The following is a 23,866-nucleotide window of genomic DNA, read 5'->3' as shown; positions in this document are numbered from 1 at the left end:
TGACAGTTCCTAGAAACTGAACCATTTGAATGATCAAAGAAATTCCCTCCATTGATTTAAAATATTGATCAATTACATTGATTAATTCTTGATTATTTGAACACACAAAAGAGAGTTGGACTAGAAAAATAGGAGAATAAAAATGGTATTTGGTAAGATAGCCCCATGATAGCATTTTTTGTATGCTTGGATAATTGAAAGAAAATGATTCTAACTTTGTTTTAACATTTAGTTGGTTGATTTCTTGGGGGGGGGGGGGCTGCAAAATGAAACCACTATCTTTGGCAAGTTATGCCAAGAGAAGTCACCTCACAGGGGAGATGCTCCTGAAGCTTTACAAGCTTAATTATTTACCTGGAAAGCTATTTGCAACTTGATATTAGCACTTAGGCTTAGCTGCAATGCACTGGGCATAGATTTGGATTCCTGTAACCTTCGTGACCTCCTCCAAAGCAGTATAACTCGAATCAGATAGCTTGAGTAATGAGAAGCTGTTTTGATGGGGGAGTGATTGTAACAACTCTATTCTGTATCCTGAATTGTTTACCTTGCTAACCGCTTGGCTTTCTGGAACATCATCCATCCCCAAATCATTGTAAGTTCTAACATGGTGCTTCTGATATTCTAAAATAGCACTAGTCAACCTAGTGCTTTTCAAGTACAGTGTTCCCTCGATTTTCGCGGGGGATGCGTTCCAAGACCGCCCGCGAAATTTGAATTTCCGCGAAGTAGAGATGCGGAAGTAAAAACACTATTTTTGGCTATGAACAGTATCACAAGCCATCCTTTAACACTTTAAAGCCCTAAATTGCAATTTCCCATTTCCTTAGCAACTATTTAGATTATTACTCACCATGTTTCTTTATTAAAGTTTATTAAAAAAAATATTTATTAAAGGTGGACGAAAGTTTGGTGATGATATATGACGTCATTGGGCAGGAAAAACCGTGGTATAGGGGGGAAAAACACAGAGTATTTTTTAATTAATATTTTTGAAAAACCGTGGTATAGACTTTTCGCAAAGTTTGAACCCGCGAAAATCGAGGGAACACTGTATGTCAGAGTGACAGCTGCCAAAGTAGCATTAAACACTTCTAAAAGCCATTAAGCTAGGGAGAGCTGCTATAACCCAATAAATAATTTCAATATTTACTGGTTCAGTAGCTGGTTTTGCCGAGCACTCTTGTTCCTATATAGAAATGGCTCTGTACCTGTCATACGCTTCAACAGTCTTTATTGAATTATTTGCAAGACGTTTACACAAGTGGTGTATGAGTGCACGCTCATAGTGGCAGCAGGGTAGGAATTGCACCAGGGCAACCTGCAGAATGATTGGTATTAATCCTGTTTGCTCTCTTTTTAGAATTGGCTCTTAATTATTTGAGGTGAAGGCAAAGCGGGAGGGAAGGCACTTTAGGGGGGTTATTTCTGTAGGAAAGAAGAGAATGTGCACAATCGGAAGCTACAATTATGCCTGGGAAAATTGTGAGAAAAGTGTTTTAAAATGAGCCCTATGACTCAGCCTGTTTGTCGCTTGCTTGCAGTACAAAGATTCCCTTGGGCCTGTGATCGGCCTTAACTGTTACTTCCTGACAACCATGAAATGCAAACAAGCCCGAACTGTCAAGGACTTGAAGCCGAGTAAATGATTCCTGACGGTTTTAAATTGTGCTTCTTCTCTCTTCTTTTTTTCCCTCTGCTCTCTGCACAGTGCCTATGATAGGAAGCCCCCCGCTGGGTTCAAGCCATTAACTCCACCCACTACCCCAGCTTCACCTGCACTTCAGAGCGGCGCCCTTCCGCCTCCACCTCTGCCCGCCACACCTGTGCAGACTCCTGCACATGTCAGCCCAGCAGGCCCATTGCAGGGTCCCCCTCCTCCCGCCCCTCATCCTCTTCAGGAACCAAGGCCGCAACCCTTCGCTATACCTCGACCACCTCATCAGCCTATCCAGATGCCAAAGATAATGCCTGAAAACCAGTACCCAACAGAACACAGGTAAAGGGGGGGAGGTTCCCCCCTGACTTGGAGAATTGTTTGCTAATTCTATATGGCAGTGTTCGCCAACCTTGGTAACTTGTAGATACAGTGATACCTCGTCTTAGGAACTTAATTGGTTCCGGGATGAGGTTTGTACGGTGAAAAGTTTGTAAGACGAAACAATGTTTCCCATAGAAATCAATGGAAAAGCGATTAATGCATGCAAGTCCAAAACTCACCCCTTTTGCCAGCCGAAGCGCCCGTTTTTGTGCTGCTGGGATTCCCCTGAGGCTCCCCTCCATGGGAAACCCCACCTCTGGACATCCGTGTTTTTGTGATGCTGTAGGGGAATCGCAGCAGCGCAAAAACAGGTGCTTCGCTGGCAACGGAAGTCCGGAGCTGGGGTTTCCCAGCGAGGGGACCCTCAGCGAAATTGCAGCATCGCAAAAACATGGAAGTCCTCGAAACCCCACCTCCGGACTTCCGTGTTTTTGTGATGCTGCGATTTCGTTGAGGCTCCCCTCGCTGGAAATCCCCACCTCCGGACTTCCGTTGCCAGCGAAGCGATCATTCACATTGTATTACATGTAATTTACTACATATATTACTATTTGGTTTTATTTAGAACTATCAGAGGAAAACATGATCTTGACCTTATAAAATAGTTACTGGTCAATATTTGAATCTTCCTATTTGAAATATGCAACATGTTTTTATAGCCTGCCTTTAGGTGAAACTTCTGTGAATCTGCGAAGCTTCATCATTTCGAAATGATAATCAAACAGACAGAAATAATTTCAAATATTATGTCATTTGTCAAGACGTATTAATACTAACAACCGTAGTGATATTTACCACTGTTAGATTTTTCATGAAATTTGCCCTATATTTTTTTTGCACTTGGGTCTGCTTAACATCTTCAATGTTTCAAATCTGGATATTCCTATCTAAAAACTGTGGCTGTGTTTTCAAAATACTCTAGGCTAACAGGTGATTGAAAGACAAGACATGTTAAAGCTTAACGAGATGGGATTACTTCCAGAAAAAAATATTTTCATATTTACGACAAATCGCCATCCAAGTTCCTTAAATAAATGTGGTTCCTCTCTATTGCCAGAACCTCAGGTTGCTTTTAAGACTGTCAGCCACATCTCCCAGTCCCTGGGTTCCCAGTGACCTTAAAGCTATTCAGCGTGATTCCATCTGGAAGTTCCTCTTCCTGCAGAAAGCATACCAGTGCAGTTCTAGAGTTACATTTGAGAAGGTTAGAAGGACGCAGATCGGAAGTAGCATAATCTGGGGCTGTCAGCTGCAGTAGGTCATATTTCAAAGCTAAATTAAGGTCATGTGCCTCTGGAGGCTTGGGAAACAAATTGATTGATCGCAATCATTTTTCAAGGTGCAAAGATGTAACCGGATGTGCCTAGTTGACTGCTGTAGCCGCCAAGAGTTCAAAACCAAGAATATTGAGGTTTTGGTTACATATTGGTTTAGGTTCGCCCAGATTCCTCAAAACCAAGATAGCAGTTGTGGAACATATTTTTGGCAATGATCTAAATTCTAACATTATTTGTTTTTTAAATGCCAGTGTTTTGCTTTCTGAAGCAGCTGGTTATATTTGCAAAAAATAAAAATAATTTTTGATGCAACCTCTGTTTATTCCATACAATCCAGGAGCATTTTGGATCATGCATAATTATTTCAGCAGGTGATGGCTAATATGTTTAATCCTTTAGTTGTTTTGAGGCAGATTAGCCGCTATATATAATTTGGAATTATAAAGACACGTGCTTGCTTTGATGAAATGAAATGCATATACTCAAACTTATCATTTCCTATTCCTTTGGCAAAAACAAACTGCTTGTCCTTAAAGACATGTTTGTCCAGATGAAGGTCATGTTTGCTACAGATAAGTTAGTTCATTTCTTTTGATTCTGCTCCTTTACACTGTCTGAAAATTTAGTTGTCTCTCCTGGTACTACTACTTTGACCCAACTCAGCTGCTTTTCATTAAGGATCAGATATCCAGATTTTGTTTTGGAACAAAAAGGGAGGCAAATAAAGTAAAGAAATTATTAAACATTGAAAATCTAAAAGTATCCTATATCATATTATATAGTTTGACTCCTAAATTAGCACTTAGACTTATGTACTGCTTCACTTAGACCTATGTACTGCTTCACAGCCCTTTATACCCCTGTCTAAGTGGTTTACAGAGTCAGCATATATTGCCCCCAACAATCTAGGTCCTCATTTTACCCACCATGGAATGATGGAAGGCTGAGTCAACCTTGAGCCTGGTGAGATTCAAATTGCCAAATTGCAAGCAGGCAGCAGAAGTAAATTGCAATGCTGCATTTTAACCATTGTGCCACCACTGCTCTTTATGCATTAAAAGTATATATACGTTTTTTATGGGTTGTATTCTTGTTTTAAAAACAAACAAATGTTGAGTCAAATTTACAGCTGAGAAAGACAAAAAAAAAATACTGTAGGGCTGTCTGCAAAATGGTCCATTTAGCAGCTTTGGTGAAGATAAAATTTAGTCGTGTGACCATTATATTTAACCATTTTTCTTTCAACGACAACAAGCTGCTGTTGCTTCATTGCACCAGGTTCTTATTACTGAAAGTGGGCTATGAAGGGCTTTAGCTTAAATTGTGTTTTGCACCCATGTTTACCAGGGTTTTATTTAGATCAGTGTTTCCCAACCTTGGCAACTTGAAGATATTTGGACTTCAACTCCCAGAATTCCCCAGCCAGCATTTGCTGGCTGGGGAATTCTGGGAGTTGAAGTCCAAATACAGTGGTACCTCATCATACGAACTTAATTGGTTCCAGGAGGAGGTTCGTAAGGTGAAAAGTTCGTAAGATGAAACAATGTTTCCCATAGGAATCAATGTAAAAGCAAATAATGTGTGCAAATCCTTCAGGAAAATCCCAAACTTTAGAAGAGAGGCGAACAGAGGGCAAGGAGGAGCAGCTAAAGTGGGCGGGTGGAAGAAGCAAGGCTAGGCTAAAGGGTGAGTGGGAAGGAAGAAAGGCAAGGGGGGGCGCCCCTCCCTTTTCTTTCTTCAAAAGACACCCTTTCAGTGCCTGCAAACACGCTGTTCTCCTAGTTATTTAAATGCAGTCTTTTCCCCCTCCAAGCCGCCCCTCCCTTTTCTTTCTTCAAAAAAAGGGGGGGAAGAAACCCCTTCATCCCAGCAGCAGCAGCTTGGGTTCGTAAGGTGAAAATAGTTCGGAAGAAGAGGCAAAAAAATCTTAAACACCGGGTTCGTATCTTGAAAAGTTCATTGGAAGAGGCGTTCGTAAGATGAGGTACCACTGTATCTTCAAGTTGCCAAGGTTGGGAAACATTGATTTAGATGCTGCTGCACATCACACTATCAAACTCCTCTGTGGGTAATTTAAATCAGAAGTAAGACTCTAGTAGGGTCTAGATTCTGATACGTAATGATAATTCTCTCTCTTTTCTCTTGTTCATTCTCATCAAGGTTTCAAAGACAGATGTCCGAACCTTGCCACCCATATCCTCAGCCAGGGCTTTCTGGAGACAGCCGCCCTGTCTACCACCGGCAGATGTCAGAGCCTCTTGTCCCTCCTGCTGCCCATCCTCCTCAGGGATTCAAGCAAGAGTATCATGACCCACTCTATGATCATGGGGTACCAGGTATTCCAGGCCCCCCAGCTCATGGATTCCAGTCTCCAATGGGAATCAAACAAGAGCCCAGGGACTACTGCATTGATTCAGGTGTGGATTAAAACTGAATTCCTCCAAGATGCATGAAGATTGATACTTGTTTTTAGTCCTTAGTCTTTAGCACACAAAGCAGTCTTTGTAACACTGGTGTTCAGCAGTTGGCTAATGGGGTATAAAATAAACCATGATATTAATACAAGGATTGACAACTTTTCTTTCTCTGGGGCATCTATTGCCATTTTCTACCAGCATTTGCATAACTTATTTCCATTTTTTCCCATCACCAGTAAACATTCTACACAAATTCACATAGTTTGCAGGCATGTCAAATGTTTTTTTCCTGTACACTAACATAGCATAAATTTTATTTCATTTTTCAAGATGTTGCTATCTTGACAATCAAAACAAATCTCTAAAATTCTCCTTTCAGTATTCTCCCATTTTAGATTCATCCCAAATAATTTTATCACTTTTATTCTCAGTTACATTCACTGCTGAGGGATTGTCGTTCAGCCCTTTTCAATCATCTGCAGATTGTTTTTAGAAAAATCATTTTGTTGTGTTTTGTGCTCTTTTCATCTTCACTATTCCATGGTCTCACTGGTGACATCTTACATATTTCTCTACGTACACATTATCTTTCATTTTATCATTTCACTAAGCAATTATTTTCATACTTCCCGTAAACATATCTGTACACATTTTTTGGTAAACATTTTCATTCTGTACTACTACTAGATTTTTACCTTACGTCCACCTTCCATTTATTGTTAGATTACTCTAACATTTGAATAAGTTTCAGCATTTTCTTTTATTCTTCCTGTCGTGCTTAATTTTATTCTCTCTTTCACTTTCTTTTCCATTTTCTTCAAGGTTCACCTTTGAGACTACAAAAAAATAATTGTCCATCCTGTATTTATCACCTTGGTATCTTTTACTAACTCTTTCCATCTTTCACCATATTTATTTCTTTTATATAACACTCTTTTGCAGCCAAATCTCACTGTTATCCCAATAATAAAATTAAGGATTTCTAATGTAGAAATTATATTGCAAGGCAATATTGTTGCCTTCATACCACAACATGAAAGTTACCTTCCTGAGCTCCTCAAAGTATGTATAGTGGCTGCTGCTTCTCTCATTCTTGCAAAACAGGGATGTCAATAGTTCTTTTTAGTGACTGACTCATTGAAGAGCCATTCACAGTTACAGTGGTACTGAAAAAGTATCTTTGCAACTAATTCTTACATTTATAACCTTTCCACATCTGTAAAGCAAAGGAAAGCTGAAGCAAGATCATATGCATAGTCTCTGTTTCATTTAGCAATCACAATTGCCAGTTCCAATTATTATAGATTCATATTTATAAATAACTATAAGGAAAAACAGTTGTTATTCTTTATAGAATTTTTTATTGGCCAAGTGTGATTGGATACACAAGGAATTTATGCTTTCAGTGTACATAAAAAGAAAAGACATTGATCAAGAATCATGAAGTACAACACTTAATGATAGTCATAGGGTACAAATAAGCATACTAGGAAACAATATAAATCATAAGATTAAATTTATATATATGTACAGTAATATATATACAATTATGGATATGCAATATTCTAATATAATAATAATAATTCTTGTTATTACATGTTCTAGCCAGGGTATCTGCATGTTCTAGCCTTGTTCTAGCCAGGGTACCTACAATTTGTTCTAGCTAGTGTACCTACTGTTTGTTTTAGCCAGTGTACCGGCAGCTCCTCCATATGCTAAATTGCAGTCTCTTACACACACACACTGTTTCAGTCCATCCTTCTGGTGAAGTGGAAAAAAGTAAAGCAGGTTTTTGTAGCAGCATTTAACCTAGTTGGAATATAACACTACAGTGTTCCCTCGCTTTTCGCGGGGGATGCGTTCCGAGACCACCCGCGAAAGTCGAATTTCCGCGAAGTAGAGATACGGAAGTAAATACACTATTTTTGGCTATGAACAGTATCACAAACCTTCCCTTAACATTTTAAACCCCTAAATTGCAATTTTCCATTCCCTTAGCAACCATTTAGATTATTACTCACCATGTTTATTTATTAAAGTTTATTAAAAAAAATATTTATTAAAAGCAGACGAAAGTTTGGCGATGACATATGATGTCATCGGGTGGGAAAAATCGTGGTATAGGGGAAAACCCCGTGAAGTATTTTTTAATTAATATTTTTGAAAAACCGTGGTATAGACTTTTCGCGAAGTTCGAACCCGCGAAAATCGAGGGAATACTGTATATCTTTCTATCTTGTGAAAAGAGGCATTCAACCGATATAGCAGGACTTAAACTTACTCTGAAAAGCCATTACCAAAAGGAAAAGCAGGAACAGCTGCAACTAACACCTAACCAGAATTCATTCCCATCCCCTTGACCCAAGGTGAGATAGGCAATTCTGCACATTTTGTGTGCAAAAGCTCTTCCATCTTCTGTTTGCCATAAAGTATCTCTGAACTCGTAGTTAGACGTTGGGTTGTTCCTAAGCACTCACCTTGGGTCAAGGGGATGGGAATGAATTCTGGTTAGGTGTTAGTTGCAGCTGTTCCTGATGCAAAGCCGACTACATTGCTACAAATCTCCTTAGGTCTAAAAATACCAGGACCTCTTAGAAGCTAAGTGGAACAGATGGCAGAAGATCTAAAGTTAAAGGATTTTTTTCCTCTTCTTTCCCTGCTTCTCATGTGTTGCCAGGTGGAATGCAAAACACGAAGCCTATCTTTTAAATGTGCATTTTGAATACCATTTGCCCATCTATTCTGCAGGTTCATAAATACTTCTTCCAGGGGCTGTTGAAAAGAGATGCAGCGAAGGCTTTGCCCTTTGGGGAAAGGCAGCTGCAGTAGGGAGGCAGATTGCATTACCACTTCCAGGAATAATATGGCACACCTGATTTTCAAGGGATTGTATTATTTATTGTTCACAGTTCCAAGGTATTCCTTATTTAGATATTGATTCATCATGATTCACTGCAATATCCCAGTAGGTAAATAAAACTAAGGAAGGTCAAATACATCTCATCAGAGGCTAAACTTTTGTCCTCTGAGAATATGGACATATTATGGGGGGGAAACAAATCCCATTTTTAATGCATGGCTCAGTTACATAAAATACATCTCTAAAAGAATCAGATAGAAGGCAGCGGGAAAGATCTCACCTTGACAAGCCAATACTGATTAAAATAGTATTACAATAGATAAGGCTGGTTTGATTCTGCGTAAAAACAGCTTCACATGTTTAAACCTTCATTTGTTTTTCTTGCTCATGCATGGAGAACTGAAAACTGTTGAAACATGATTTCACTATTAAATATTTACCGGTACATCTCTGACTTTCAATTTTGCTTATCCGAAGACTTTGCAGGCATCCGAGCAATGTTAATAAATAGAAGTTAGCAAAATGATATAATAAACCAATTAGTCTGGTTAGATACTCAATAATTAGAATCTTAGCTTACTTCTACAGCTGCTTCGTAATATTGGGGGTGGGTGGTGATAAGAGAAACATCTTTTCAGAACGTGCTTAAATTCAACACATTTCTAATGCTATAAAGTTTTTGAAACTAGTCATCTGAATGATGTCTAAGGGAAGGTTAACCAGAATCTAACATGTACTCATTTGGGCACACAGGTTGCCCGATGTAACTTGCAAAGGGGCTATCGTGCCTATAGTACTACTGTCTCATTCCATTTATTTTGGTTGGAAATTGATTGATTCTCATATCTTTCAGAAGTGTTACTGTGCGGTCCAATTCATTTTTATTTGAAATGCACCATATAACTTTCTACTGGGCTTTACTTCAAGTAAACATGCACAGGAGCATTTTCACAGGAACTGGATATCTTCCTCTTGGATGAAGCTTTATTGAGAAAAATGCTTAGGAATCGGGCAGGGAAGTTTAATATTTCTCTAACTAGAGTAGAAATGCTTAGGTTTATTTTCATACATGCAGCCTTTTTCTGCCCACTATTTTACTAGAACAAGAATTAAAGCACGAATCCCAGCGACCAGTCAGGTCCCACAGAGTGGGTCTTCTCCGGGTCCCGTCAACCAAACAATGTCGCTTGGGACCCAGAGGAAGAGCCTTCTCTGTGGCGGCCCCGGCCCTCTGAAACCAACTCCCCCCAGAGATTAGAATTGCCCCCACCCTCCTTGCCTTTCGAAAGTTGCTTAAAATCCACCTCTGCCGCCAGGCATGGGGGAACTGAGATATACTTTCCCCCTAGGCCTTTACAATTTTATGCATGGTATGTCTGTATGTATGATTGGTTTTTATATAATGGGCTTTTAACTGTTTTTAGTATTGGATTTTGTTATATACTGTTTTATTGTTGTTGTTAGCCGCCCGGAGTCTGCGGAGAGGGGCGGCATACAAGTCCAATAAATAAATAAATAAAGTGTGTATACTTTAATCAGGCTTCTATTTTTTAATTTTCTTTTAGAAGTGCCTAACTGCCAATCGGCGTATGCTACAGGAGGGGGATACTTTCCCAATAGCCATGATGGTAAGCAGTCACATTGATACCCTCATAGAGCACAATTCAGAGTACAGTGATCCCTCGGTTAGCGCGGGGGTTACGTTCCAAGACCTCCCGCGCTAACCGATTTCCGCGTTATACTGGATGCGGAAGTAAAAACACCATCTGCGCATGCGCGCCCTTTGTTCCATGGCCGCACATGCGCAGAAGGTGGAGCGACGCAAGTTCGGAGGCTGGCAATGCAATGGTGATTTTTCCGGGCTCCCCGCCGCTACCCACAGGGCAGCGCTGGCGGCAATGGCAATGGCAACCCTCCCTCCTTCCCTCCTTCCCTTCTCTCCCTCCCTCCTTCCCTCCTTCCTTCCTCTCACCGGCTTTCTTGGGGCAGCGCTGGCGGCAATGGCAATGGCAACCCTCCCTCCTTCCCTTCTCTCCCTCCCTCCTTCCTTCCCTCCTTCCCTTCTCTCCCTCCCTCCTTCCCTCCCTCCTTCCCTTCTCTCCCTCCCTGGTCGAGATTTTGGCCAATCAGCAATCAGTATGACGTCATCGGGCGGGAAAAACCGTGGTGTAGGAAAAAAAACGCGGACTTATTTTTTAATTAATATTTTTTGAAAAACCGCGTTGCAGCGTTTTGCGCTAATCGAGAACGCGCAAATCGAGGGATCACTGTAATATAGGACAAGAAATGCAACATAATTATATAGATATTAAGAGGATGGGGAATGTTGCTCACCTCTAGTTATGCATTGTTACTGGTGGACAAATGTGATTAATCTTTTAAGGCTTACTCTGAGTAGAGATATTACATAATTTGCTTTCAGTCAAAAAAACTTCCTGGTCTTAGGGAGCTAGAAGCACTGTTCAAATTAATAAATAATATGGGTGAACAGTGCAGTCAGGCGGTACGGAAAGCAAGTAGGATGCTTGGCTGCATAGCCAGAGGTATAACAAGCAGGAAGAGGGAGATTATGATCCCGCTATATAGAATGCTGGTGAGACCATATTTGGAATACTGTGTTCAGTTCTGGAGACCTCACCTACAAAAAGATATTGACAAAATTGAACGGGTCCAAAGACAGGCTACAAGAATGGTGGAAGGTCTTAAGCTTAAAACGTATCAGGAAAGACTTCATGAACTCAATCTGTATAGTCTGGAGGACAGAAGGAAAAGGGGGGACATGATCGAAACATTTAAATATATTAAAGGGTTAAATAAGGTCCAGGAGGGAAGTGTTTTTAATAGGAAAGTGAACACAAGAACAAGGGGACACAATCTGAAGTTAGTTGGGGGAAAGATCAAAAGCAACATGAGAAAATATTATTTTACTGAAAGAGTAGTAGATCCTTGGAACAAACTTCCAGCAGACGTGGTAGATAAATCCACAGTAACTGAATTTAAACATGCCTGGGATAAACATATATCCATCCTAAGATAAAATACAGAAAATAGTATAAGGGCAGACTAGATGGACCATGAGGTCTTTTTCTGCCGTCAGACTTCTATGTTTCTATGTTTCTAATATTTATGTGTCATTGGAATTAATTTCTGGTGATTTATACATTATTAAAAACAGCACGCAGCAAATATTTGAACATACAAAATCCCAGTTTAGAGGGGGGAGGGAGAGGTGCTATGTAAAAGAAGCAACTACAGTTAAGGAAATTAAGAAACACATTTTCGTTCTGCAGTGTCCCCCATACCGCAGGAGACCACATAAGGGGATCTCTAAGGTTGACTTTCTTTGAAGAAAAGTTGGGGTGGAAAATTAAGAAATAAAGAGAGAAAAAGAAGTGATGGGTGTGGGGAGAAAAGGAGTGTTGTCTAACTGCTCATAATTGAGCTAGCAACACAGGAAATATGTAGGAGAAGTTATTCCAGAGAAATCTGCACATAGCTCTGGAGTGATTCAGTTTTAGCAATTTAGGTATTTGGCAAGTTTAGTGCAAACTGAGCACTTCAAAAGTTACTTCTTTTTAGAACAGCTTAATTGAAATCACAAATTTGGGTCAGGTTCATTCAATTAGTAAGAACAGATTTGGGGGAATGTTAAGCCATAAATGTTTTATAACACTAGTAGGCTCTGCTGAATTGGATCATACTGTTTGTTCCTACTAGTCTAAATAGCAGACTAGGGACTGGCACAGTCTGTGTAGGTGATGCTCTCTGTTTGAAGTACTTGAGTCTCAAGGTACTGTAAGCTTACTTGATTTGGAAGTACTTTGGCTTTTCTACACTTTCATTTTGTCACCAAGGTGCAGATCCAGCCATATACAAGCCAACTCTCCAGTCAGACATTTAGAGATGCAAAAGTAGCAGCTGGCGTATTTGCTAATAAATTCAAGCCCTTACCTTTTTAGTTTTAGTGAACAGCTGACTATTATTGCTGCCAACAAGCAAAGTGACATCATGTATCAAAGTACAGTGTTCTCTCGATATTCGCGGGGGATGCATTCCGAGACCGCCCGCGAAAGTCGAATTTCCGCGAAGTAGAGATGCGGAAGTAAATACGCTATTTTTGGCTATGAACAGTATCACAAGCCTTCCCTTAACACTTTAAACCCCTAAATTGCAATTTCCCGTTCCCTTAGCAACCATTTAGATCATTACTCACCAGGGTTATTTATTAAAGTTTATTAAAAAAAATATTTATTAAAGGTGGACAAAAGTTTGGCAATGGCATATGACGTCATCGGGCGGGGAAAACCGTGGTATAGGGGGGAAAAACACGAAGTATTTTTTAATTAATATTTTTGAAAAACCGTGGTATAGACTTTTCGCTAAGTTTGAACCCGCGAAAATCGAGGGGACACTGTATTCTTAATGGAAGTGTTTACTGTGTGTGTGTGTGAGAGAGAGAGAGAGAGAGAGAAAGTGGGAGGGAAGGAGGGTGGAGGAGAGAGATTGCAGAGAAGCACCTGTTGAACACGTCTTTTCTTTTCCCAGGATTCTCCTATGAGAAAGATGCCCAGTTGTACTTCGATGACACTTGTGTTGTCCCAGAAAGATTGGAAGGTAAAGGCACTTTGTGTGGTGGAGATCTATAGCTGCAGTTGAAAATCAGAATTAGTGTTATTAATTCAAGTTTGTTATGGCTGCCCAAATCCAATTCATTCTACAGTATTAGCTACACTGTCATTTGTTTTAAAGGAGCTCTTGAATGTCAAATCTACAGATTATGGGTACATTTGCCGAAAGGAAGGAACCCTTGGTGTTAAATCTTTCTCTGTTATTTTGATGATGCACTACACAGAAAAAGTGCTGCTAACCAGCTGCATAAAAATTTCCATTTTCAGCTACTAACAGATAAATCTCCTCGGCATAGTACAGTGATACCTTGTCTTATGAACTTAATTGGTTCCAGGAGGAGGTTCATAAGGCGAAAAGTTCTTAAGACAAAACAATGTTTTCCATAGAAAACAATGTAAAACGGATTAATACATGCCAGGGAAAAAAATCGCAAAAACGGTGCTCCAATGGGCGGCGGCGCTCGGCTGTCACCTTTTGAAACAGCCGGGCACTTCTCGCTTTCTCCCGAACGCCAAACCCGAAAAGTTCGGCAAAAGTTCGGGTTCAGGTTCGGGAGGCCACTGAGAACTGCCGCCGCCTGGCTGTCACCTTTTGAAACAGCCGGGGGGCTTCTCGGCGTTCTCCCGAACACCAAATCCGGAAGTTCGGCAAAATTTTGGGTTCGGGAGGCCGCCGAGAAGTGCCGCTGCCCAGTTGTTACCTTTGCAGAAGAGCCACGGAGCTATCGGCTGGTCGGGAGGCTCAAATAGAGGTGGGGAATCCCAATAGGGAATTCCATGGGTGGAACTTTGACATCACGAAGACGTCCTTCCTGGAGTTCACGTTTCGGCCGGCCAGGAAGGACGTCTTTGTGATGTCAAAGCTCAGTCCATGGAATTTCCTATTGGGATTCCCCACCTCCGTTTAAGCCTCCCGACCGGCCGATAGCTCCACAGCTCTTCTGCAAAGGTGACAGCCAGGCAGCGGTGCTTTTCAGTGGCCTCCTGAACCCGAACGCCGAACCTGAACTTTTGCCGAACTTCTGGGTTCAGCGTTCGCGGCGGCAGGTTTGTAAGGCGAAAAAAGTTCGTAAGAAGAGGCAGAAAAATCCCGAACCCCAGGTTCGTATCTCGAAAAGTTCATAAGACGAGGGGTTCATATCACGAGATACCACTGTATATGCAAAAATAGACATTGCCTGTTATCTTTGCAGCCATACATTTTGCTTTCTGTAGAAACACTGAAATTGTTTTAACCACCTGAATCTTTAGGAGCCAATGGTGGAGATGTTAGAATATTAATTCTAATTGATGTATGTTGTTGCAAACAGGTAAAGTGAAACAAGAACCCACCGTATATCGGGAAGGGCCTCCTTATCAGAGAAGAGGGTCTCTCCAATTGTGGCAGTTTCTTGTCACGCTCCTGGATGACCCAGCCAATGCTCATTTCATTGCTTGGACTGGAAGGGGCATGGAATTCAAGCTGATTGAGCCAGAAGAGGTAAAGACAAACAAAAATCTCTACAGCACTGTTATGGTTGTATTTATCATAAGTCAAATATCAGAGGTTGCCCAAGTTGAATCTCTGCCAAGGACCTTGGAAGGCCTTTTGCCAATTCCCAATATTTTGAGGCAACCATCTATATTTGATTGAAATATAAAATATAAAAAAGTATCTAGATGTGGAGATAGTTTCTACATATGTTATATCCTTTGCAGAATTTATGATTTCTTTTGCACATTGCCACAATAAAGAACTTTTATTAGTGTTCCTACAGTAGCCCAGAATGTTTTATTTACTACTTAGCTCAGAAGTATTTTTCAGTTTCAGATGAATAGTTCCTACAGCAATAGCAGGAAGAAAAATTGCAAATGGAGCCATTTCTGTCTTCATGTGACTCTACTTATTCAGTTTTCTCCAGAATATCTTAAGTCAATAGAGAAAAGATGGTGAAAGTCAGTTCCACACCTTTTGCTTTAACATATTGAGCAGAAAATCACTTGATTTGGTTGTTGCAGTGCTCTGTATATTTGCCAGTAGAAGTCCCCTCTCTTAATTGGCTTGATCATCTTTCATTTTTAGACCTTTGTCTTATCTCACCATTATGATTATATCATTCAATAAACAAAATTGCAATTGAACCAAACAAAACGTACTGTATGTGGTTTATGGCATAGTTTCTGAAATATATCTGCAACCTTTGTATAGGTCCCACAGAGTTGGCCTTCTCCAGGTCCCGTCAACGAAACAATGTCGTCTGGCGGAACCCAGGGGGAGAGCCTTCTCTGTGGCGGCCCTGACCCTCTGGAACCAACTCCCCCCGGAGATTAGGATTGCCCCCACCCTCCTTGCCTTTCGCAAACTCCTTAAAACCCACCTCTGTTGTCAGGCATGGGGAAATTGATTCCCCTGGGCCGTTGTGTTTTATGTATGGTTTATATGAGATGTATGATTGTTTTTTATATTAAGGGTTTTTAAATTGTTTTAATCATTGGATTTGTACTTTTTTATGTTGTGAGCCGCTCCGAGTCTCCGGAGAGGGGCGGCATACAAATCTAATTAATAATAATAATAATAATAATAATAATAATAATAATAATAATAATAATAATAATAATAATAATGAGATTGTAGTGCCACAAGAATACCATTAGCCAACATTAATGATTTCTGGTGGGTTTAGGCCTCTGGGAATTTGGAAGAACTATCTTGCTCATGGAATGGGACAATTCACCACGGCCAACTCACTGCAGCCATCTTGTGGCCAATCTGGCACACTGCCATGGTCAAATCGCCACAAGACAACTTGCCACAGGACAGTCCGCGTGGGATAATTCAGTGTGATAAATATTATTTGCCACTGTTTCCATTGACAATAATAGGAATAATGTAGAAGAAACAGTGCCAGATTGCATAGTGTTAAGTTATCCCACATGGGTTTTCCCACAGTGAGATGGTCACACCTAGAGGGCCACGATGAAGTGGCTCTGGCAAGTTTGCCATGATAAATGGTCCTAGACCAGTGATGGCGAACCTATGGAATGGGTGCCAGATGTGGCATGTGGAGCCATATCTGCTGGCAAGCAAGCTGTTGCCCTACTTCAGCTCCAATATGCATGTGTGTGCTGGCCAGCTGGTTTTTTACTCGTAGAAAGGCTCTGGGAGGGCGTTTTTGGCTTCCAGAGAACCTCCATAGGAATGGGGGGGGGGTTCGTTTTACCCTTCCCCGGCTCTAGGGAAGCTTTTGGAGCCTGGGGAGGGCAAAATACGAGCCTACTTGGCCCACTAGAACTTAGGAAATGGGCTGTTTCTGGCCTCCAGGGGCGAACTGTTTTTGCCCTCCCCATACCTTGAATTATGGGTGTGGGCACTTGCACAGGCGCGATAGCATGCGCCCACGCTCTTTCAGCACCTGAGGAAAAAAAGGTTCACCATCAATATCCTAGACTCTCTTGCTCAAATGGTTGTAAGGATTTTTGAAAGAACAGTAAGTTTGCATAGTTCCTTGTCTAGTCAATTTTGGAAATAGCTTGTTAAACTGTCTTTCAGAAATTAGGAGCCTTCGAACTGACAAATTTTATAACCCTGGATGAGTTTCCTTCAATCTTTCATGATGGAGATTTAATTACAGGTTTAAAGACAACTTTAAAAATAATATGTATAGCAAAAGTTGGTTAAAGGTTGGATTTTAGAACGTTAAAAATAGACAAAGGGTCCAGATAAATTTGAATTAAGATTTTAGAATTACAGTGATCCCTCGATTTGCGCGTTCTCGATTAGCGCGAAACGCTGCAATGCGGTTTTTCAAAAAATATTAATTAAAAAATAAGTCCGCGTTTTTTTTCCTACACCACGGTTTTTCCCGCCCGATGACGTCATACTGATTGCTGATTGGCCAAAATCAGGAAGGAAGGAGGGAGGGAGAGAAGGGAAGGAGGGAGGGTTGCCATTGCCATTGCCGCCAGCGCTGCCCCAAGAAAGCCGGTGAGAGGAAGGAAGGAGGGAAGGAGGGAGGGAGAGAAGGGAAGGAGGGAAGGAGGGAGGGTTGCCATTGCCATTGCCGCCAGCGCTGCCCTGTGGGTAGCGGCGAGGAGCCCGGAAAAATCACCATTGCATTGCCAGCCTCCGAACTTGCGTCGCTCCACCTTCTGCGCATGTGCGGCCATGGAACAAAGGGCGCGCATGCGCAGATGGTGTTTTTACTTCCGCATCCAGTATAACGCGGAAATCGGTTAGCGCGGGAGGTCTTGGAACGTAACCCCCGCGCTAACCGAGGGATCACTGTAATTGTAGTCAATTAATCCATCACATGGGAAAATGCTTTTGATTTGAACTGGGTTGGGTGGAGAATTCTGGGAATTGAAGTCCACAACTCTTAAAGTGGCCAAGTTTGGAGATCTCTGCTGTATGTATTTGGTTGAGATTGCTGTTCTAGGCTTTTACAATGCCTCAGGTGAACGTAGGCTTAGTGCACTTAGTGCTTGGAAATCCTATTAATCTTTTCTGAGTGCTGACTGATTGTCCGTTCCATAAATCTCCTGGGAAACAGCAGGTTGGTTGGCAACCAGATTATGTCATCAGATCCCGCTCTCAAAGAGCTGAAATGAGTAATCCCCTTTATATTACTGCTAGACAGTTGTATTAGAATTTAATCAGTGTTGTTGCAACCCATTTCTCTGTTCTTCTGTTAATGTTTCCTGATCATGTCTGACTAGCTGTGTTTTCCAAAGAAGTCAATAAAGAAGTCATGCTAATGGCTTTTTTTGACAATACTCTATGACTTGGCCAAAGATATTGGAATAGTTCTCAGTGACTTATCAAAAGCCACAAGCACTTTACATCTTTGAAATAAACTGAGTTTACTTTAACAATTCATGTAGGTCTTTCCTGCTTTACTCTTAGTTATAAAGTGCACCATTTAACAATGCTAATTTTGTCTGAGAAATATTTGGTAAAGCAAAATATATAAAGGTAGAGGAGGGATTGATATCTCCAAAGAGAGAGTCAATATTGAATGATATGAAAGCTAAACCTTCTTTCTTCCCACAGTCATGTTGAAAAATATATGTTTAGAGTGGGGTGGGAAAATTAAGGGTATAATTTGGATGTGACTTGAAAATTATACATGGGCATCTATGGCAGATTATACATAGCCCCCTGAGCCCGTACTGTGAGAAATTTATATTCCAGGTTTGAGTTAAGTGCCTATAACATCCAAAATCCAGTGTGACTCTGTCAGTGCATGATCAGGAGATTGGGGGCAGCTGATGTTCTGATTTCTGGTAGAACTTTAGCAATTACAAATAACTCTTACTAAATGCATCATTTCATAAACAAAGAAACTCCATTTTATTCTCTTCTCTTGCGTATCCAAATACATTTCATTGCTATCACATTTCTCTCAGCCCGTTATCTTTCTTAATTGTATTCCTGGCGTTCCTTCTAACCTTCTCCATTTAACAAGATGTATGTCCTCACAGCTTGATTCTAAAACAGCAGAACTGACTGTTAATCAACACAGAATACTTTTGCTTACTTGGGAGTTACTTACTTACTTACGCAACGTTGAAACTCCACCCTTCTTCCCCACTGACCCCCTGACATACCAAATACATCACTACAGTATTTAACCCATTCCTCCCCTTAATATCTTCTTCCCAACACCTGTTCTTTACGTTTTTGGACCCTTCTGAATTTAGGATTGACCCATCGAACATCTGATTCTTCCTCGCTAGATTCTGGACTCATAGCCCCATCCTGTGGCTGGCCTCCCACCTGTTCTACTACCTGTAACCCCGGGCCCACCACTAATTCATAAACACTATCTGTATCAGAGTCCTCAATTTCTTCATCATCCTCCAACTGACCAGGAGTATGTACAACAGCTGGGGTGATCACTCTTATGTCAAATATTTTCTACGAATTGGTGTCTTCTTTCAAAATAATTTGGAATATGTTAGTATTATTGCCAGTCCTATTTTTTTCTATTTAAAAACTTGGTACCAAAGATCCAATTAAGAACATGTATTGAAAAGATCAGTAGGCAGACTTGTTTAAAAAATAATAATAGAGGTGGAGGTAAGAGGAGGGCATGACAGCTTTCCACATTATCCCACAAAACCTTCCAGTTTTTGTCTTGGCTGAAAACAAGAACAACCAAAATATTTTGGGTTAGGTCTGCTGAACCACAGACTACAGGTCTTAGTTCAGCAGAATTTCCAAGATACAATCTGTCTACTTCAGATTTTAAACAAAATACATTTTTCACTTGACACCCATCCCTACGGGGTTAACCCTTTTCAGTGATATTCCTAGAACTGGCAAACTCTGAACGGCTTTCAAAATTGCATTTTTTTATTTTTTTAGGTAGCTCGTCGATGGGGGATTCAGAAAAATCGACCAGCTATGAACTATGACAAGCTCAGTCGTTCTCTTCGCTATTACTATGAAAAAGGCATCATGCAAAAGGTAAAGGAGTCTTTTATCCACAGTGTGGTGACATGGAAATAGCTTTTGACATAAAGATGGCCTTTTTTAAGGATTAACTTAGAAACATAGAAGACTGATGGCAGAAAAAGACCTCATGATCCATCTAGTCTGCCCTTATACTATTTTCTGTATTTTATCTTAGGATGGATATATGTTTATCCCAGGCATGTTTAAATTCAGTTACTGTGGATTTATCTACCACGTCTGCTGGAAGTTTGTTCCAAGGATCTACTACTCTTTCAGTAAAGAACTTAACTCCTATTCTGTCTGCCTGACTGAAAGAACTATTTATTTTATTAATTAATTAATTAGATTTCTATGCCGCCCTTCTCCTGGGACTCAGGACGGCTCGCAATAAACAAATATTAACTTGAAGAAATCTAATATTAAAATATACTAAAAATATCACTACTAAAAACACACAGAAATCTAGTTTAAATAATATTCTAAAAACCTCTACATATTATTGTTTTTGTTATTATTGTTATTGTTGGTATTATTATTATTATTATTATTATTATTATTATTATTATTATTTATTCACTTTCTATGCCGCCCTTCTTGAAATGACTCAGGGTGGCGTATAACATTGTAAATACACAATATACATAAGAAATCTAATTATTTTTAAAAACATATACAAAATTAATTTTAAAAAATCTAAAAAAACCATATACAATCATCCACATTCATCTAATTCAATCATTCATATCAGCCGGGGATTATCTCATGACTCATGGTCCCCATACCCGCCGGCAGAGGTAGGTCTTCAAAGCTTTACGAAAGACCAGGAGGGAGGGGGAAGTATGTATCTGCAGAGGGAGTTCATTCCAGAGAGCCAGGGTCCCATTGTCTTGGTGACAGGACTGAAGAAGGCCAACTCTTAAACAGCTGCTGGGATATATGAGGCTGAAGACGGTCCCGCAGGTAATCTTGTCCTAAGCCATGTAGGGCTTTATAGGTCATCATCAGCACTTTGAATTGTGCCCGGAGACCAATTGGCAACCAGTGCATCTCACGGAGTGTTGTTGAAATGTGGGCAGATCTTGGGAGCCCCACAATAGCTCGCGCGGCTGCATTTAAAAACAAGCATCCACATTCATTCTAATACTCTTCACTCATGGGCCGGGGTAGGTGTTCATTTGGCAGGTCCCAGGGGAAGAGCCTTCTCTGTGGTGGCCCCGACCTCTGGAACCAGCTCCCCCCGGAGATTAGAACTGCCCCCACCCTCCTTGCCTTTCGTAAACTCCTTAAAACCCACCTCTGCCATCAGGCATGGGGGAACTGAGATAACTTCCCCAGGCCTATATTGTTTATGTATGGTATGTTGTGTGCATGTTTTTTAAATTATGGGTTTTTAGTTTTAATTATTAGATTTGTATTGTACATTGTTTTTCTATTACTGTTGTGAGCCGCCCCGAGTCTACGGAGAGGGGCGGCATACAAATTTAATAGATAGATAGATGGATGGATGGATGATAGATAGATAGATAGATAGATAGATAGATAGATAGATAGATAGATAGATAGATAGATAGATAAATAGATAGATAAATAGATAGATAGATAAATAGATAGATAAATAGATGGATGGATGATAGACGGGTGGATGGATGGATGGATGGATGGAGGGTAGATAGATAGATAGATAGATAGATAGATAGATAGATAGATAGATAGATAGATAGATAGATAGATAGATAGATAGATAGATAAAATTCTCAGTGATCCCAGGCCTGTCGACAAGAATGCCGGCATACTATTCCTTGGTGTTTCTCCAAACATGTAGCCTACATTTATCAGAAAGGAAAAAGTGGTTAAAAGGAAGTTGAGCAATGCTAGTTATTTTGCACCTTGGCATTCTTCATCTGTATTTTAACAGGATCATCTTCTCTTTCTTTCCAGGTGGCCGGAGAGCGGTATGTCTATAAGTTTGTTTGTGACCCGGATGCTCTTTTTTCCATGGCCTTTCCTGACAATCAACGCCCGTTTTTAAAAGCTGAACCAGACTGCCATGTGAATGAAGACGACACCGTACCTCTGACGCATTTTGAAGATAATTCCGCATACCTCCTTGACCTGGACCGATGCAGCAGCCTCCCATATGCTGAGGCCTTTGCTTACTGACTTGCTCAGCAACGGACATTGGAGGCTTCGGCTCCAGCAAACAAGGGCAAATTACTTTTGTAAAGAATTTCTGTTTATAAAACTGCTCCTTGCAGATGTTACCAGAAGAAGATAAATTACTTTTGAGGCCCTCTATCCTTCAAAACTGACTATAACGTGACTAGTGAATAGGATATCCAGTTCTTGATTCCTTGTCTGCAGTCATGAAAAGTGTTAGGCAGCAAGGTCATGACCTCTGGATTCTGTTGCTAGGAACATGTGTGATGTACATGTTTGGCAGGACTCCGGGTAACTGTGTGAATAGCAGATTGTCAAGAAAAACGCTATGTAACAATCATTTTATTTTGTACTCCGCCTTGTGTAAGGGAAAGGGCTCTAAATTTGCAAAGAAAATGAGCCGATGCTGCAAAAACCTTTTGGGAAGAGCAGGTGGCTTAGTGTGGAACGGCTGACTTGTCCGAGCTATAAACTCGGCCATTTCTGCCTGGATTCTCAGTGCAAAAGTCTTCAATCTGAAAAAAAGCCTTTTCTTATCTTTCTCTCCTAACGTTTTTGTGGGTGTTATTGATCTCGGAAAGGCAGTCCAAAGGACAGCACTTAAAATATGCAGACCTTTTGAATCTAGCAGGCCACCTTCTCTGTTGAAAAGCTGCATGTGAATGGCTTGCTTTTTAAGACAGGAAAGAGGGCTTGGTCACTAAACTGCCAAGTTTTAAGGGGCAACTTTCAAATCCAAACGTTTGGTGGTTGGGCTTTTTCTTCTCTCTAATCAAAAGCAGTTTCTTGCTTCTGGCAGCATTTACACTAAAGGTGCTGCAGCTTGGGAGGGAGTAGTTGAAATGCATGGCCTACCCTATGCAGCTTTGTCGCCTGCCTCTGTACTAGATGCTGCCCCGAACCGTTTACACAGCTTGCTCTGCATTCGATATGTGTTCTTTCTAAACAGCAAATGAGAGTTGCTTGGCTTTTTAATCTGTTAGAAAACAGCATGTCTGCCATACAAGGCACTGAACTTTCTCAAAATAGCAATTTCGATCCTTGGTAGCATTCACCTCGCTCCTGCTGGCTGGCTACTGCTGAACTATTTTTTTTTCACAATTGTTGCTGAACATGCAAGTAAAAGAGATGAAGCATGTGTGCACAGATGTATTTTTCACTTACGTTGTGTTATGCTTTCAGATATTTGTTGCCTAATGGCAAATTTAAGAAATCAAACTTTTTTGTAAAAATCTAGAGAATGGGGAGGAAGCCCGGTTACTCTGTGTATGTGGGTGCAGAACACATACATACATGTATGTATATATTTATAAAACTTCTCTGGATCCTTCAGAATTCCCCCCTTCTGCTCTTTCCTGTGAGCCTTGCTGGCATGTACCAGTAATGTGCTTGGCCTAATATGCATCTCAGCTCCATGTTTCATTGTAAATGCTGTATAGGATTCCTTTTTCTGCTTTGATAACTTGGGGGATTTTTGACTAACTTCCTTTTTTTTTAAAAGAAAAAAAAACTCTTTATAAAACGACTCAGCAACTCTCCCCAGAATGTATATCAGGTGGCCTGTCACAAAGCACAGGATGTCAGTAGCAAACTGCTGCCATCCCCATTCAGCCCCAGGGCTGAACCAAACCAGTGGTTGCGTTGTTTTTGTTTGTCAATTTCTTTAATTTGGTTTGGGAGTACCTAGTACAAAAAGAGTTAATCTGAGGATTGATGTGAAATGTTTATGGCCTGAGCAGGGCTTATATATCTCCTGCAAAGCTGCATTAAGTTCTGTACTGTGTACAATAAAGGACTTTTCCTTTCTGTTCAGGCATTTGCTTAGCATTGTCCCTTGTTTTTTGTGTGTGTTTCTGTTCTGTTGGGCTCTCTGGTAGAATCCTCCCCAAAATTCACAGGTACAAATTTCAGACACACCCACACACGTTTGAAAATTCAAAACAATGTTCTTTATAATGAAAATTCACTTAAACCAAGCCCTCTTTTGGTATAGCCAAGAGCACTCGTCTCCAAACAAACTGGTAATTTTGTACAAGTCCCGTATCACTTC

General features: G+C 40.7%; 1 protein-coding gene across 1 annotated transcript in view; it reads left to right on the top strand.

Annotated features, from left to right (window-relative positions):
- ETV5 (ETS variant transcription factor 5) overlaps positions 1-23,632 on the top strand; it is a 51,389-nt gene extending 27,757 nt beyond the window's left edge. The window contains exons 7-13 of the mRNA XM_070753127.1: positions 1,712-1,999; positions 5,479-5,735; positions 10,161-10,223; positions 13,141-13,209; positions 14,534-14,703; positions 19,570-19,671; positions 21,598-23,632. Of these exons, the coding sequence (XP_070609228.1) occupies positions 1,712-1,999; positions 5,479-5,735; positions 10,161-10,223; positions 13,141-13,209; positions 14,534-14,703; positions 19,570-19,671; positions 21,598-21,819 (1,171 nt within the window). The 3' untranslated portion in view covers positions 21,820-23,632. The remainder of the gene's footprint in view (positions 1-1,711; positions 2,000-5,478; positions 5,736-10,160; positions 10,224-13,140; positions 13,210-14,533; positions 14,704-19,569; positions 19,672-21,597) is intronic.
- Positions 23,633-23,866: the final 234 nt, after the last annotated feature.

This window comes from Erythrolamprus reginae, chromosome 5, assembly GCF_031021105.1.
Source record: "Erythrolamprus reginae isolate rEryReg1 chromosome 5, rEryReg1.hap1, whole genome shotgun sequence".
NCBI classification, from domain to species: Eukaryota; Metazoa; Chordata; class Lepidosauria; order Squamata; family Dipsadidae; genus Erythrolamprus; species Erythrolamprus reginae.
This window is presented reverse-complemented; position numbering and strand designations above follow the sequence as displayed.